Source organism: Suricata suricatta, chromosome 11 (genome assembly GCF_006229205.1).
Source record: "Suricata suricatta isolate VVHF042 chromosome 11, meerkat_22Aug2017_6uvM2_HiC, whole genome shotgun sequence".
Lineage (NCBI taxonomy): Eukaryota > Metazoa > Chordata > Mammalia > Carnivora > Herpestidae > Suricata > Suricata suricatta.
In genome coordinates this window covers 28,138,777-28,157,552 of record NC_043710.1, presented here as the reverse complement: position 1 = coordinate 28,157,552, position 18,776 = coordinate 28,138,777, and the positions used below count along the sequence as shown (strand labels likewise).

Below are 18,776 nucleotides of genomic sequence, written 5' to 3'. Positions count from 1 at the left end.
TAAGTGTCCAACTCTTGTTTCGGCTCAAGTCATGATCTCGTGGTTCATGAGTTCGAACCCCATGTCGGGCTGTGCACTGACAGTGCAGAGCCTGCTTGGCATTCTTTCTTTCTCCCTCTCTCTGTACCTCCCATGCTCGCTCTCTCTCTCTCTCTCTCTCTCAAAATAAATTTTAAAAAAAGGGAGAGAGAGAGCTTCAAGATTTCCCTGACAGCACTGATTTTATACTCTTGACTGATTTGGTGAACTGTTTCTGAAATAGCCAAGCAAAGATAAATTTCAGTAACAGCCCAAAAAGACAGAACTTAAACATAATTTGGGAAACAAACTGTTAATACCAAGTTGCTGACATTTAGATACCATTTTCAATTGTCTCAGGTTTGGCTATGAAGGCTAAGATGGAAATGGAGAAAACCAGTGCTGAGTTTTTTTTGGGTTTTTTGTTTTTAAAGGAAGAATAGTTAAATAGTTAAAAGAAGAGTAGTTACTGAGTCTGTACATTTTGTCAAGCACTGCTCTGAGGGCTTCATCTCATGCATAATCTTGCTGAATGTTCACAACAATCTTCTGAGGTAGATTTCTAGAATTACAATGGCTCCATGTTACAGACAGAGCAACTGAGTCCAGCAGACTGAGTACCTCGTCCTCCAGCCATCCCTGGCAGTTGATCCCCAGGGGCCACGCCCTTCACCATCCCGCCAACTATCTCCCTTCATGGGCTACCCCCCAGGTTCCTGCCTGGGACGTCTTTTCCGCCCCCCCCCCCCCCCGCCCCAGCAGTTTTGCCCTGAATAGGCTTCAGGATAAGTTCTTTCCTTGTGATAAGCAGGGCCCACGATCTCTGACAGCTGTTCCCGCTCCTCATCATCCTCTGAAACAATCAGGAAGCATTAGAGAGCACTTTTCCCTTTACAAAGGTGATAATTAGATAACAAGCTGAGATTAAAGTAATTACAGTCAGACAGCTGGCGAGGCAGCACAGTCATGTTGAAATATTGTTGGTACTTCAGCATCTGGTTCTAATAACAGCACAGGCTAAAGGATTTTACATTAATTACAGAACATAATTTAATATAAACATATTTAATTACAATTGATTAGCGATAAACTGTTCAAGAATGACTTAACCCCTTCCGCATGTCAAAGTGATGGGAACTTTGGGCAGTCTGCAGCCTCGTCTGCTGTCTCCCATCCTTCTCCACCATGCCCTCCTCCACAACTCCCTTGTCCCCTCTCCTAGAGAAAATTCCCCTCAAAGAGGAATGTTCTAGACGGGGATGCTGCTCACTGATTAGCCCATGGGTGTTTGGTGCGTGTACAGCACTATCCATCCTTATAGAGCCAGGTGAAAGGGGACGAGGGTGGCAGCCAGGCCAGGACGCATTGCTTCAGCTGGACCAGCTGCCCTCCCTCACATGACCTCACACTGGCAGGACCAGGTTGGTCTCCTCAGCTGGCTGTCCCCATGTTCACCTTTACACGGTGCTGGCTTGGTCTCTGACAGCCACCTAGTAGACAATGCTCAGATCTCCAGAAAAAGTATGTCATGAGTAGGAAGTCCCTGGCCACTGGGCATTTTCACAATTTTGGAGCAAATGTGTAATATCTCGAGACCTCTCCATGAGAAGGGACGCTCTGTTCGGTCAGGAATTCCTCCTTATATGCTGCCAGCCCCCATCCCTCCCCACACGCACCCAAACTGGCGTGAAACGGTTTCAGACAAACTGGGACCACACAGCTACAGTCTTCAATGGATGAAGGACTCAGTCACCATTATCTGCACACTGACTTTCCACATTCATAACTGAGAGATATTCAAAAGCCACAAACATGCCATGTTACAGACTGCATGACTACATTGCCCCCAAAATTCATAATTTGAAACCCTAATACCCCATGGGACAGTATTAGGAAATGGAGCCTTTGGGAGGTAATTAGGTTTAGATGAGATCCTGAAGGTGGACCCCCATTAATGTCCTTACAAGAACTCTTGGCCAAGTGAGGACACAGCAAGCGGGCAGGTGTCTCCAAACCAGGAGAAGGGCCCTCACCAGAACTCGGCTGTGCTGGCACCTGGTCTGACTTCCCCGCCTCCAGGATGGTGAGAAACAGATTTCTGTTGCTTAAACCCCCAAGGCTTTGGTGTTCTGTTACAGCGGCCGAACTAAGACACACCACTAGGACTCAACTGCCCAGAGATTAAGAGTCCACCCAGAGAAGTGACCAGGCTGCTCCTTCCTTACAAAGAGTGAGTAGTCCCGAGCTCAGTGGAAGAATTCACTGTCAAGTTTCCCTACGGGACAAATGACATGGAATTACAAATAGCCTCAAACACTGTTTTTACCTCCTGCTGCGGATTTCAAACCGTAAAGCACACATTCTCCTAAAAGCTAAAATGAGTGCTGAAAAAACAGTTTATTATTCCTAGGTAAGCAAGTGTAAGCTATTTGTAGAAGAATTACTGACAGGTGCACACAAAGTAAAATTAGTTTGAAGATTCAGGACCACAAAACACCCAAGAGAGAACCAGGGCCACTCAAAGTGAAAGCTGTTCTGTACATATCCTCTCAAAAGAAGAAGAAATTTCAGTTCACAGCAAATCTGCAATGCGGGCGAGAACCATGAGGTACTTTTTGTGGAGTAAGTGTTTATGCAGAAGTTACAGGAAGGGGCAGTAGCCAATAAAGCCTTTGCTACTTAAAAAGTTACCACTCTGTCATCAAATTGAAAACTTCTATCTGTTCAAATGACACTGGTAAGAAAGTAAAAAAAAAAAAATCTTACAGAATAGGAGAAAGCATTTGTAAACCATATATACGATAAAGGCCTAAAAGCCAAAATATATGAAGAACTCCAGCAACTCAACAATAAAAACACAATAACCCAATTAAAAAATAAAAAAGAGATCTGAACAGATATTTTTCCAAAAAAGATATACCAAAGGTCAGCAAGCACATAAAAAGATGCTCAACATTGTTAGTCATTAGGGAAATATCAATCAACCAAAATGAGATACGACTTCACACACACCAGGATGGCTATAACAAAAAAGCTAGATAATTGTTAGTGTTAAAAAGGACATGGAGAAACTGAAACTCTCATACATTGCTGGTGGGGATGTAAATGGCCCCGCTACTGTGGAGAGCAGTCTGATAGCTCCTCAGTAAGTTAAACACAGAGTTACCATATGACCCAGCAATTCCATTCTGGATATATATATGATATATATACATATATTATATATATCCAAAAGAATTGAAAACATATCCTTATAAAATGTGTGCACAAATATTCATAGCCGCATTATTCTTAGAAGCCAAAAAGTGGAAACAACCCAAATGTCCATCAACTGATACATGAATAAACAAAATGCAACATAACCATACAATTGGATATTATCCAGCCAGAGAAAGGAATGAAGTACTAATACGTTTTAGAACATGGATCAACCTTGAAACATCTTGCTAAGTGAACAAAGACAGACACAAAAGACCACATCGTGTGTGATTCCACTTATATGACATGTCCAGAATTGGCAAACCTGTAGAGATGGAAAATAGATTCATGGTTGCCAAGGGCAGGGAGGAGAGAGGAAATGAGAGTTCCTTTTTTGGGGTGATAGAAATGTTCTGGAATCAGATAGTCGTGATGGTTGCACAACATTGTGACTATACTAAAAACCATTGAATTTGTACACTTTGAAATAGTTAAAAGAGATTTTGTGTTATATAAATTTTAACTCAATTTTTTAAAAGCTACCAATATGGAAACTGGATCTTAATCCCACTGGGAAAGCATGGGAGCCTATGTAAAGTGGGTGGCTCAGAGTTATCTCATTCAAGAAGTGAGGAAGCTGGGGTATTTATACACCAACTCCCATCAGTCACTGACTGAAGGCTAGTTTGGTGCAATCCTTATTAAAATCCCAGTGGCATTTTTCACAGAGATAGAACAAACAATCATAACATTTGTAGGACCCCCAAATAGCCAAAGCAATCTTGAGAAAGAACAAAGCTAGAGATACCATGCTGTCTGATTTCAAACTATATTATAAAGCTATAGTAATCAAAACAGTATGGTACTGGCATAAAAACAGATACATGGATCAATGGAACAGAGTAGAGAGCCCAGAAATAAACCCATGCATGTATGGTCTATTGATTTACAACAAAGGAGACAACAGTGTACAATGAGAAAAGGATAGTCTCATTAATAAATGGGTTTGGGAAAACTGAACAGCCACATGCAAAAGAATGAAACTAGACTATCTTATGCCACACACAAAAAATAACTCAAAATAGATTAAAGACTTTAATGTAAGACTTGAAATCATAAAACTCTTAGAAGAAAATGTAGGTGCAAACTCCTTGACATCACTCTTGGTGATATTTTTCATCTGACTTTAAAACAAAGGCAACAAGGGGTGCCTGAGCGGCTCAGTGGGTTAAGCTTCTAACTATGGCTCAAGTCCTGATCTCATGGTTCGTGAGTTCAAGCCCCACATCAGGCTCTGTGCTGACAGCTCAGAGCCTGGAGCCTGCTTCAGATTCTGGCATCTCCTTCTCTCTCTGTCCCTACCCCGTTCATGATGTCTCTCTTGCTCTCAAAAATAAATAAACATCAAAATTTTTTTAAAAACAAAGGCAAAAAACCCAAAAGTAAACAAGTGGAACTACATCAAACTAAAGAAATTCTGCACAGCACAAGAAATGATCAACAAAATGAAAAGGCAACATACTGAAAGGGAGAAAATATTTCCTAGTCATATATCTGATAAGAAGTTAACATCCAAAATATATTTAAAAACTCATGTAAATCAATAGCAAAAAAGCAAACAATCCAATTAAAAAAATGGGCAGAGGATCTGAACAGACATCTTTTCAAAGAAGACATCCAGATTGTGGGAAGCTGCAAAGATTCTGCCAAGTTCGGCCGCCTCAGGCAAGGAAGTATCGCTCCCTGAGGGGTGTGACCAGAAAAACAAGATTACCCGTCTAGAGGCCAGGAAAGTGCATTTCCTGATCCAGGGATTGGAGACCGGCAGATGGGAGAAGCCAAATTGAACAAAAGATCAACCGCATTCGGGCTTATGCAGTGTTAATCGTACTCCTGCCCAGCGTCGCAGACGCAAGTCTGGGCTCTCCTTTAGATGCTGTGTTTGAAGTTTCAGTTTCGGTTTCCCCTTTTTCTAATAATCATTTGACCCTGTTTCCTAGCAACCAACCTAGGTCAGTTTCCCGCCCCAAACCTTATTTAAGGTGTGGATATTTTCTCAATAAACTGGGCTTGGTCAGAAACACTTGTCTTGCCTCACTCTCTGTGTCTCCTTCCTGCCCTATTCTCTCTCCCTCCCTCAGGAACTTACGACCTGATTTACCGCCCCACCGGCCTGGGTGGGGACATGACACCAGATGGCCAATAGACCCATGAAAAGATGCTCAATATCACTAATCAGGGAAAAATGCAAATCAAAACCACGAGATCACCTCATACCTGGTTGAATGGCTATTTCAAAAAGACAAAGAACAGCCATTGATAAGGATGTGGGACAAAGGGAAACTTTGTCCCCTGTGGTGGGAGTTTAAACTGGTGCAGGCATGATGGAAAACAGTATGGAAGTTCTTCAAAAAATTAAAAATAGAAGTAACATATGATCCAGCAATTCCACCTCTGGGAATTTTCTGAAGCAAATGAAAACACCAATTTTAAAAGGTATGTGCATCCCTGTGTTCATTGCAGTATATTTATAATAACCTGGGTATGGAAACAACGTAAGTGTCCATTGATGGATGAGCAGATAAAGAAGATGGAATATTACTCAGTCATAAAAAGATGCAATCTTGCCATTTGCAACAACATGGATGGACCCTGAGGCTATTATGACAAGTGAAATTAAGTCAGAAAGATAAATACCATAAGAACTTGCTTATATGTGGAATCTAAAAACAAAACAAAACTCACAGATCCAGATAACAGAATGCTGGTGCCACGAGGGAGTGGGGCTGGAGGGTGAGCAAAGTGGGGCACTGGGTCAAGAGGTACAAGCTTCCAGTTCTAAAAACTAAGTCATAGGGGTGTAATGCATAGCATGGCGATTATAGTCAATAGTATTGTGTATATTTGAAAGTTGCTAGAAGAATAAATCTCAAATGTGTCCATCATGAGAATAAAACCAAGTTTTTATAACTTTGTATGGCAATGTATAGTAACTAGACGTATTGTGATAATCACTTCATAGTGTATATAAATATCAAGTATTATACAAACATTGTACACCTGAAACTCATATGTTTTATGTCAACTATACCCTCAATTCAAAAAGTCTCTGAATGTTTCACAGTGCTAGATGTAGAGAAAGCTCTCAACAAATGTGAGTTATTTTTATAGAAGACTCCATATGGTTAAATAAGTTGCTCAAAACTGCACAGCTAATGCAAAGCGGAGGTAGGATTTACTCAGATGTGTCTACACGGCCCAATCTTTCATACAGAGAGTTAACATGAACCAAATACCTACTGCCCAATCTTGCAAACACACATCAGATGGCAATCGTGGCATGGTTGCACTCAGAGGCTGTAACAGCATCTTCTATCCTTACTCTCTCTCTCTTCCCCCTTATGTGCCCTGTTTGGGGGAAACAGCTGTTTTGCTCACAAAAACGCCCAAGGGCTGATGTTATCATCTGCTCAAGTCTGAATATATGTGGGGTTTTTGTATGTGTGTGTGTGTGTGTGTGTGTGTAGATGCTCATCTGAGATTCAAACGCCTGCACATTTGCTGACAATTTAGTGCAAAGGACCAAGATACACGAACACCTGAGACCGCAGGAGCAGCAGGGCGACACTTTCCTCACACGCGAGTTGGTCCTCCTGTTCTCCTCTTGAATAATCTGACTTTCAGTTGGCTCAATAGAAAGGGTGCACTAGACTAGCAGAAGAAAATGGAAGGAATCTCTTCCCAGAATGCCCCCCGCATGAACTCCCAAATGAGAGGGCTGACTTGAGAACCTGGGGCTCAGAAGCCAAGCCTACCTGATAAGGTAGTGGTTGATGATGGTGTCGAAGTAGCTGTAGTACACGGCATTGTTCACGTGGCCATACTGGTCATTGTCCTGCCACCGCGTCTGGATGGGTAAGAAGTACCCATAGGCCTCCTGGTGGCGATGACAATCCTCAACTCTCCGGTTCTTGGATGATGTGCCCAAGGAACGGACATTCCTAGGGAGCAACCTCGAAACCCACCAGGTCATAGCTGGAGATTGCTGTCTCAGAACGGACCTTCAAAAAGAACACAACAGAGAATAAGGATGGTGTGCAGAAATCGTGACTTCAGTTTTACAAAAGCAATTTTACTCAATTTTGGCCATTGGTTTCAAAAGGAAATTAGATTGGTTTTCTGGGAAATAAATCTTCCCTTATAATTCAAGATTTTGTCACAAACCTTTTTACTTTTTTAAAGGACTCCTTACTAAAAAGGCTTTTGCAAACACTGACAGAAACCGGGAAGCCTCTGTTTAAATCTGAGTAGTAGTAGAAATTTAAAGTATATTTGTATTAAAGTCTTCTGTTCTACAAAGCATTTCTGAGGCAGGTACTATAGAGTCCTGTGGTTCATTGCTTACATACAACACCCAGTGCTCATGCCAACAAGTGCCCTCCTCTATGTCCATCACCTATTTCTCCCTCCCTTATACCCCCATCCACCCTCAGTTTGTTCTCTGTATTTAAGAGTCTCCTATGGTTTGCCTCTCTCTCTGTTTGAAACTATTTTTACCCCTTCCCTTCCCCCCTGGTCTTCTGATAAGTTTCTCAAATTCCACATATGAGTGAAAACATATGATATCTTTCTCTGACTTCAATTTCACTTAGCATAATACCTCCCAGTTCCATTCACGTTGTTGAAAATGGCAAGATTTCACTCTTTCTCACAGGCAGGTACTGTTTCTGATGAAATCTATAACACCATTGAGGGCTTAATGGTAGAACTAGGCAACCAGTATAAAATAAAATCTTTGCCAGAAAATATTATCAACTGGACCTACCAACTATCAGGTGTTTTTAAAGTGTATTTATTTTTTCTTAGAACAAAAATAATTTTTGAAAAATGGAAACAATTTTAAATATGCATAACGAAGGGAGGAAAACACCCAACAAGCCAACCATACCAGCTTATGCGTTATTCCAGTCTTCTCTCTATATATCTGGATATACAGCCTTAAACTGGACCAAACTGCACATGTTGTGTCATAATCTCTTGTGCTTGACAACAGATCATCGTTATGTTGAAATATTCTCCCTTCTCATTTGTAATGTTGAATTCCATAACATTCCATTGTATGGAAGCACCACAATTCATCGAATCCTCCATTGCGGCATACTTGGGATTTTGACTCCGATTTTGTTGCCTGGGATTAGAACCTGTGTAATTAAATCTTCCCACACATCCATGATTATTTTCTCAAGATGAACACCTAGAAGCAGAACTGCTGAGTCAAAGGGCAAAGGAAGTGTTAAAGATTTTGATATAAATCAATGCCCTCTTGAAAGGTGGTACCAACTGACACCCTCCCCGGCAGGGTTTGAGCAGGCCCATTTCCTCGTGGATTTTAAAATGCTTTGTTAGTTTGCCTGTGTCCTCTCATTTCCATATAAATTCAATGAAATGTGCTAAGTGGAGACTTGACTGGTGCTCCTAGCTAGGATAGAATACCTAATATCAGGATAACTCCTCTACCTGAGAACCACTCTAAAAGTTAGATAAAATGGGGGGCACCTAGCTGGTTCAGTAAGTTGAGCCTCTGACTTCAGCTCAGGTCACGATCTCATGGTTCGTGGGTTCAATCCCCATGTCAGGCTCTGTGCTGACAGTTCAGAGACTGGAGCCTGCTTCCAATTCTGTGTCTCCCTCTCTCTGCCCCTCCCCCTCTCACGCTCTGTCTCTCTCTCTTTCAAAAATAAATAAACAAAGACAAGTTTTTTAAGTTAGATAAAATGTAAAAGAAAAGCTGCTTGAAGCTCTGGGCAAATAATCAAGGAGGCAGGTCTTTACAAGCTGTAATGTTGGGGACAGGGTAAAACACTGATGAACGCTGCACTTCATCACCACTATTCCTCGTCAGGGTATTTGCCAGCTTACCTTGTGGATAATTAAGGCTCAGGACGGCAGCAACCTACCGCTCGGGGTGGTCTTGCCATGTGGGTAGAGGGCACAAAGAGTGAGAGGCCAGCATCCTGGAGAAGGGTGAGCTGCAGAGAACTGAGCCTGGCAATGAGGGTCCCCTCAGGGCACCCGCTCATGCCTACACTGTGTGTGCTCTGATGAGACAGACAAACGGGCAGAAAGAGACTACTACAAGGCCAAACACCTAAGGAGAAAATAAGAGTCTCGTTGTGCTAAGGACACAGGAAGCAGCTTTCAGGGCTGATGAGGTGGAGGGCAAGGACCCCAGACTTTCCATTTCAACCCAAGAAGGGCTACTCCCTTACCGTGAGGACAGACCTTAAATTGAGCACCTTGATCAAGTCTGTCAGCCAGTAGAAAACGAAATCATCTCTAGAGGAAAATAACACCACCTACGGCCTCCAGAACTTTTCACACACAAAGTCTGGCATTCAGTCAAAACCTACCAGGCCTAATAGGAAAGAGGAACAAACGGGCAAGGCCCAAAATAATTTTTAAAAAACACAATAGAAGAGACTCGCAGACTCACACAGATTTTTAAATAACCATGATTATTTACAGGGAAAGGGCTAATATCCGTCCTTACTACATAAAGAACTCTAAAATTGAGAGGGTTAAGAAAAAAAAAACAATAGAAAAGTAAGTCAAAGTCACAAAGAGACAATTCACAAATATTTTAAAAAGACCTTTAAACAGATGTAAAGATGGACATCAGTCATAATAAGAGAAATTGTAACTATGCTGAGTTACTGTTCCTCAATGATTAAATTTGGCAAAAATACAGAGCTTGACAGCACAGTCTCCTGACAGGACCGTAAGGCAAGAGACATCTTACGCATTGCTGGCAGGAATGTCCCTGACCTTTACGGAGGGAGAATTTGGCAATATCTAACAAAATCACAAGTGAGTTGGCCTTTTGACTCATATCTAAGAATTTACCTTGAAGGTTCAAGAATACAAAAATACATATGAACAAGAAACATCACTACTTATTATTGAAAGATATTGGGATAAAATATACATAGGAGATTGGTTGAATAAATTACGGTACATTCACACGACGGCATATGATACTGCTGTAAGTAAAAACTAAAGAAGGTGTTGGTTGGGGCACGAGGGCGGCTCAGTGGGTTAAGCACCTGACTCTTGATATCAGCGCAGGTCATAAGCTCACGGTTCATGGGACTGAGCCAGGCACTGACAGTGCAGAGCCTGCTTGGGATTCTGTCTCTCCCTCTCTCTCTGCCCCTCCCCTGCTCATGCTGTCTCCCTCCTTGTCTCTCTCTTTCTCTCTCTCAAAATAAATAAATAAACTTTAAAAAAATTTAAAAAGTATGATACAGAGTGATTCCCAGGATATACTTTCTGTCAGTCAAAATAAGCAAAGTGCAAGAAAGTATATAGAGTCTCCTACTTTTGTGTAATAAAGAAGAGAAAATAAGTTCTTTCCTGGGTGATACTTGCTAGCTGGAGCAAGGCGGAGGGAGAGCGCCAAGATGGCGCCCACAGCCCATGTTCCTTGAAAGCCGCTCCACAGGCCAAGCCTGAAGCCTTCTCCTCAGACCAAAGCTCCAGGACAAGCAAAGAGGTCTACTGCACAGAATGACCGGGAGGTGTGCTTCAGTCTGCTATCTGTGCAATGTCCCGGGGTGGCACCCTGACAAAAATGGTCATTCTGACGCCGTAGTCTCCTGGGACTCAGGAATGCAATCCCCCCCCTCCCCAATCATGGCTACTAGAGCAAGGAGGTCAAGGCGTATCCTCTGGGCAGCAGCTACAGAAACCAGGGGACCAAATACATGTAGAAGCTCCCTTCCAGGAAATGCTGGTGCTTTAGCGCATGGCAAAGGGGCAGCATAAAGATGGCACAAGCCAATCTCTATCCCCAGAGAGCATTCCAGGAGGCTACTAAATGCGTTAGATTAGATGCCTACCCCTCAGGCTGATGCTTTAATAAGAAAATATAAATGTGTTTATTTATATTTACAAAAAGAGACTCCAGACGGTTGAACGTGAAACAAACGAGGGTGCATTAACAAGGTAGATGAGGGGCACGTGGGTGGCTCAGTCAGTTAAGGGTCCAACTCTTGGTTTCAGCTCAGGCCATGATCTCATGGTTTCCTGGGCTCAAGCCCCGCACGGAGCACTGTGCTGGCAGCATGGAGCCTGCTTGGGATCCTCTCTCTCCTTCTCTCTCTGCCCTTCCCCCACTCACATTCAAAATAAATAAGTAAACTTTAAAAAAAGGAATCTGTCATTTAAAGCCTACTCATAAAGAAAGCTTCAGGCCCAAATGACTTCATAGGTAAATTCTTTAAACACTTCATAAAGAACAAGCACCAATCTTCTACAAATTATACCATAGAATGGATAAACTAAAAACAATTTGAACTCATTTTATGAGGCCCATAGCAAAACTTACCAATAAATAATTATTACCAGAAAGGAAAAGTAGAAACCAATCTCTCTCATGAACATAGATGAAAAAGTGTGACAAAATCAAATAAAAATAATAGCAGATCAAATCCTAGGATATAGAAAAAGAATATATCTCAACCAAGTTAATTTATAATAGTAATACAGGGCTATTTTAACATTTGAAAATCAATCATATAATTTACTCCATTATCTAAGAAAAATATATAGTCACTAAATAGGTGCCCCCCAAAAAACATTTGATGAGATTTAATGCCCATCCATTTTAAACATTCATGATGTTTAAAAATCTTGACAAACTAGGACTAGAAGGAAATTTCCTTTTCCTTTGAGATTGAGAATGGAACAAAGGTGTCTGAAATCATCAGTTCTATTAGGCATAATAATGTTTAATGTGCTACTAAACATTATCATCATTGTACTTCAAATAAGCATGGTGGCCCAAAGAAAATAAACTAAAATTATTTTTTAAAAATCTGTGTCATTGATCATTGATGATATAGTTGTACATATAAAATACTCAAAACAATCTACAATAAACTACTGATTAAGAAGTGAATTTAGCAAAGTCATGGGATACATACATTATGCTTAAAAATTAATCATATTTCTATATACTAACACTAAACAACAGGAAAATGAAATTTTAAAACGATATAATTTGCATTACTATAATGTAAGCTCTCTAAGGATATCTAGTATCAAAAATACCAGATACTTAGGAACAAAGCTAACAAAAATATGTAAGACCTCTACATTGAAAACTCCAAAGCATGGCTGAGAGAAATTAAGGAAGAGTTACATAAATGGAGGGATATACTGTGTCCATGGATTAGAAGACTAAGTGTTGCAAAGATGTCAGTTCTCCCCATTGATCTCAAAGTTCAGTGTAATCCCAATCAAAACCTCAGCTGGTGTGTCCATTAAAATTAACAAACTGATCTTAAATTTTTATATAGAAAGAAAAAAGAGCTAGAATAGCCAAGACCAACATGAAAAATTATAAAGTTAAAGAATTTACATTACCAAATATCAAGATATATTATAAACTGTAAAGTAATTGGCACAGGATAGACACTTAAATCAATGAAATAGAATAGAAGATCTAGGAAATAGACCACACATATAAGAGCACCTAATTTATGGCAAAAAGTGCCATTGAATGCAATGGGGGAAAATATGGTATGTTTAATAACTGATATTTTTTAATGAAACTTTAACCCACCTCAAAGCATACATACATATCAATCCCACATGAATTATAGTACTAAATGTAAATAGAACAATAAAGCTTCTAGAAAGTAACACTGGCTATATTCTTAATATTGGGGTGAGCAGAATAATCTCTGAATATAGGACATAAAATCATTTTTAAATATTATTATTAATACCACCATACAATAAAAGATTAATAAATATAACTTCCTCAAAATTAAAAATTTATGTTTATCAAAAGACACCAGTAAGGTATGTAATACATATATCCAGCAAAGAACTCATATTCAAAATATACACAGAACTTCTAAAAATCAATGAGAAAAAAACAGACAACTCGATTTTTAAAAAATAAACAAAAGACTTTAAATAATGAAAGAGGATATCCAAATGACCAATAAGCATAGCAAAAGGTGCTAAGCATCATTAGCCATCAAGAAAATACTTAAAACCACAATGATTTCACTCTTAACCGCCTCAGAATGGTTAAAATTTTATTTTGTTGGTGATTATATAGACCAACTAAAACTTTAATACTCTTCTGGTGGGAGTGTGAATGTAGGCATTATTTCCCCTACATTTCATGGTATCTATTAAAATGGTACAAATACATGTCCTGTGATCCAGCAGTTTCACTCCTTCGTAAACATCCAACAAAGTTATATGATTATATTAAGTCTCTAGTGTCCGGAGCAGTTTCTTTTTCTTTTTTTTTTTTACACAGAGAATTTGTCTCTTGTCCAGTCAACCTAATGCTAACTCAAAAAACTGGAGAAAGTTAAGATTCTTCTTTATCTATACAAGACCTCAGTATATCTTTTGCTTTGTGGATATGCACTTATTTGTACAATTTTAAACAGACACTGATGAGGTCGGATTTTAACTCTCATATAGTTAAAATGAAGGTAATGTCTTAGAATCTTTGATGCCGTAAAAATAACCTGCCATCTATGTGACATTTAAAGGAAGAAGGTTCTTAAACTTGTACATTTTTACATTAAACTTTCCTAAGGAATCAACCTTCGTCTATACCTTTTGGGAACACAGAGGCTAATATTCATTCATTTGAACACACACAAAAATCTCAAAATAAAAGAATGCTCTGCAGGATCTGAGTCCCAGGTGACACTATACTGACCCCTAACACAAATTAGAGGGAAATCATTTTTAAAAACAATTTTTAAAGAACTGTATCAAGTAGGAAAGAACACTAGCATATCCAAAGGAGATCCATTTTGACACCTGCTTCGTAGAAACTCAGATTTTACAGATAATATTAAGGGCATTCCAAATCCTTTGGGAAAGTGCCTTGATTTCACAAAGCAAATCGCCACAAATGGGTACTTCCCTGAAGTCTAAGTAAATGGGGGAGGAGGATCCTGCCATGCAGAGAAATTCTCAGGAAGCTGTGAAGATATTAGCTATTTTACTCAATTTATTCTAAGCTGAAACATAATAGTACATTATAAATCTCTTTTGATTTTACTTAATCTAATGAAAAAATGTTCATCTTTTTGATAAGTGCTCATTAGCCATTTTTTTTCTGACATAAACAGACAAGAAAGATGTTCTTGTGCTGCATTTAAAACGCAACTCAGCTAATTACAGTGCAATGACGCAAAGAACAAAATCAACGCGCTGAAGTTTCTCACTTGAATTGTCTTTATAGTTGAATTAAAAATCTAAAAAAAAAATGTTTTAAAGGGCCCCAGCGGTGTATTTTATACTCAGGTTGAATAATGTTTAAGTAAACAAAGGCCAAATTCTAGCACATGATATAACTTTTTAAAATTCATGATGTCATTTTCTCTCCAAGAATAGTTGCTGAATTTAAGAACAAAAGGGGACATGCTTAGAGGGGGAGCCATGTGCTCTCCTTTTGGAAAGTGGCGCTAAATTAGCATGAAAAATTCACCCTATTTTAGCACGCCCTTGGTGAGACCAAAAGGCAACTCGAAGATAACATCCAGTAGGGTGCCATGGGCCAGGCAAGGGTTTGGACCAGCATAAAGCTAAGTGATTCTATAAGAATCAAACTTTCAGCCCAGGCCGATGCCTAGGGTTTTTAGGAATATCAGATGATTTGACCTTTTTGAAACTCACAGTATTAACCTGCTGAAAGCTTATCCTGAATGAGTCTAACAAAACTAATGCCAATTCACCAAATGTTTGATTCATGCTTAAAGAAGAATCTTAACTAGAGTAATCTGATCCTTTGGGTATCTTAAATCTGGCCTATTACCCAAATGATCATTTCATGTATTTTTTTAATTCATGTTTTATTATCAAATATATTTACCTGAAACTGGAAACTTTAAAGCCTATTTTAATTCTTTGACACATAAATTATGCATATTGTACCCAAACTCATAGACAAAACATCACAGAGAGAAGTAAAATTGATTGCTTAAATATGTCACTTCTTTCTACCCTGTAAAGTCAGCATTTAAATGAATACATGCAGCTTTTTAAAAGTTTGATTTAATGAACAAACAGAATAGCAAGAGAACAGTCTGCTGCTGGGCTCACTGGACAGACGGTTGTCCAAGTCATCTTCACAAATGATTCTGCTAACATTTCATAGTATTGACCCTGGAAACTAAGAAAAAACACACATCTGTATCTTCCAGGACTTCAAACTGCTCTAATGCGTGTTAAGAAAATGGTTCTCCTTCATTAACAAAGATGGAAGCACAGGACAACTGTCCCCTGGAAAAAGTGCACAGCTTAAGGGTTAAAAATTCAGGGTGAAAGAGACACAGATTCAAGTCCCAACTCCACCACCACTTGTTCCTTAAGGGAAGCTAGACAAGATTCTGTACTTCTCTAAGCTTCATAAATGAATAAATAATATAGGAAATAATACCTACATTGCTGTTATGAATATTCAGTAAGATGATCAGCAGTAAGCAGTTAGCACAGGGTCTGACACACCATCAAAATTTAAATTTTAGCTGCGATTAATGAACCACTAATAGGACATAAATCTCAAGGACCTTTCCAGGAATGAGGAGCCATCCTTCCTCTTTCCATTCTGTGTCCTTTTCAACATTCCAGGGTTCTCTAGAATGAAAAGGCAGACCCTTTCCCTGTCTGCCACTAAGTGGTCAGTTTCAAGCATCACACTTACACACCTGACTTGGTTATTATCATCCCAACTTAACGTCTCTCTTTATTATAGCAGACCCCAAAGTGTCAGCATGGAAGAGGAAAGCAGTTCCTCGTGCACTTAGTAAGGGTCACTAAAAAAACCACATCTTTTCTGTAATTCTACTGCTGCGTTTATATTCCCATTAATACTATTTGGCACAAAGGAAACATTTACTGACTTACTAAGTAATGAAATGGGTCATGTTCATTTTACTCTGCTTTTGACTAAAGAAAGTGAAACATCAATGCTTCTCTAGATGTTTATTTATTTTTGAGAGAGCAAGAGAGAGAGAGAGAGCGAATGTGAGCACTGGAGGCTGGGGGTGAGGAGGGGGTCAGGCAGAGAGAGAGGGAGACACAGAATCCAAAGCAGGCTCTAGGTTCTGAGCTGTCAGCACAGAGCCCAATGTGGGGCTCAAACCCACAAACCATGAGATCAGACCTGAGCCAAAGTCAGATGCTTAACTGATTGAGCCACCCAGGAGCTCCTGAAGAGCAATGGCTCTCAATACAGTACATGCTTATCAAAGTTGACCTCACTTCTCCTTATTAATTAAGGGAATAAATAGTCACCCACTGTAGAACACTTACTAAGTTCCTGTAAGTTCTTAAAACTCTTCCCTAGACCATCTCATCTAATCCTCCAGCAATCCTAGACAGTAGGTAGTAACATCCTTACATTAGGAAAGTGAAACTCAAAGAGGTTAAGGAATTTATTTAAGGCATGTAGCTAATAAAGGATGGAGCCAGGATTCAAAATCAAGTTTCTCTGACTCCAAAATTCACATGTTTTATCACAAAACTGTAACATGACAAAGGAGTCCTGGAGATTATCCTCAAACATGTCCAAGGTGGGCATTCACATCAGCACAACTGGGATAACACTGGACACCACTTAAGTGTTATCCTCTTCACTCTGGAGGTCATAGGGACCCTGCATCGCAAGTGCATTCTCTCATTTATTGCTATATATTTACTGAACAACTACTATGTAGTGGAGGCTGGGCCAGATGACATAGATGAAAACAACATGTTTCCTAACCTAGTTGGGAAACTTCCCCCAGGCCTCATCCAAAGCCCAGGGACATCGTTAGAGTCCTTTCCTCAACTATGATGCTCTGAAAAAGCACCCTGGGCTTGAAAATAGAGGAAGTAGTTTATCAACTTCTCTTTTTACAGGTCTTCAGGTACTTTTGCTGTCTGAAATTCTCCAATGGTCAGGAATATTATATGAGGGGCTTCATAATCTTCCTCAATTTTCTGAACTCATCTTCCAGTATTCTCCACCATAAACTCTAAAGCTGAACCCATTAATCTTTTTCCCAACACACTAGGCTACTTCTCACCTCCATAATTTTGTATATGCTGTTCCTTCTGTACGATATGCCTTTTCTTCCTAGAAGTTCAACTCACCCTATAAGACCCAGCTCAAACATCGCCTTCTTTACTATGTCCTCCTTGGTTATTTCCCTCCTGTCTACAACCTCCAATAATCAGAGATTAATGATCACTCCCTTCATTCATTTATTCAACAAACTATTCCTGAAGTTAGGACAGATTAGTGAACCCAACAGACCAATACTCCTGCTCTTGGGAAGACAATATTCTCATGGAAGGAAGACAGACAATAAAAATAAGTAATTCCAGAGAATGTTATAAGCTGGTAAGTGGCATGAAAAAGAGATATACAGTTGGGTAATCCCTACTGTAACACCTTCTATATGGCGAGCGGGGTGCATGTAAGAGGTGCTGCAGTGAAGAGGGTTGGTCAGAGGAAAGCCAATTAAGAAAGTGAGAAGACATGCATTTTGGTCTTCCTCATTAAGTTGGGAGGGCAGGGCTTAAGTGAATTATCTCTTTTCTCCCCGGTGTATAATAGAGCACTTGGCAGGAATTGCTCAATTTATTGCTTATTGAATGAACAAGTCAAAGAAACAAACTCTTCACCTGCTGCACAGAGAATCAGTCACTTCTACCCCTACATTTTCATTTTATTTTATTTTTTAATGTTTAATCATTTTTGAGAGAGGGAGCACAAGCAGGGGAGGAGCAGAGAGAAAGAGAGAGACAACACAGAATCTGAAGCAGGCTCCAGGCACTGAGCTGTTTGCATAGAGCCTGACAAGGGACTCAGACTCACAACCATGAAATCATGACCTGAGCTGAAGTCGGACGCTTAACTGACTGACTGAGCCACCCAGGCACCCCTTTAAATTTTTAATGTTTATTTATTTTTGAGAAAGAGAGAGAAAGAGAGGCTGAGCATGAGCAGGGGAGGGGCAGAGAGAGAAGGAAAGACAGAATCCAAAGCAGGCTCCAGGCTCCGAGATGTCAGCACAGAGCCTAACGTGGGGCTTGAACCCACCAGCCATAAGATCATGACCTGAACCGAAGTCAGAGCTGACAGAGTCATCCAAATGCCCTTACTCCTACATTTTTAAAATGGTGCTTTACTTTGTTTGCCTTTAGTATCCCCAATCTTCCTGTCCTCTAATCCAGTGATCTCCAAAGTGTGTGATATGAATCAAGTATCTTTCCAGGATGATCCAATGATGAGAAGCATAGGAAGAGAGGAAGAAAATAGAATTTACATTCATGTTGATTTTTTTTTAATCAAGACTAAGAGAGAAATTAAGCATCACAAAATATAGTATATGGGTTGATGCTGAGCTGTCCTAAGGAAAAGGAGGATTCCACTCTAGAATGGTATCCCTCCTTGGACACAACCAAGAATAAAAAGGTTTACACATCATATATTGCTATAGTTTGAATCTTCATATCCCTCAAAAATTCAC

The 18,776-nt window shown here is 39.8% G+C and overlaps 1 protein-coding gene across 4 annotated transcripts in view; it reads right to left on the bottom strand.

The window, feature by feature from the left end:
• Positions 1–18,776, bottom strand: part of LOC115306994 — a 168,709-nt gene that overhangs the window by 83,929 nt on the left and 66,004 nt on the right. For 3 of the 4 annotated variants that reach the window (XM_029957610.1, XM_029957613.1, XM_029957612.1), the window contains exon 2: positions 7,032–7,277. In XM_029957610.1, coding sequence (XP_029813470.1) covers positions 7,032–7,277 — 246 coding nt within the window. Of the gene's footprint in view, positions 1–7,031; positions 7,278–8,164; positions 8,432–18,776 lie in introns of those variants that run through there. The other variant, XM_029957611.1, reaches the window with a different exon arrangement.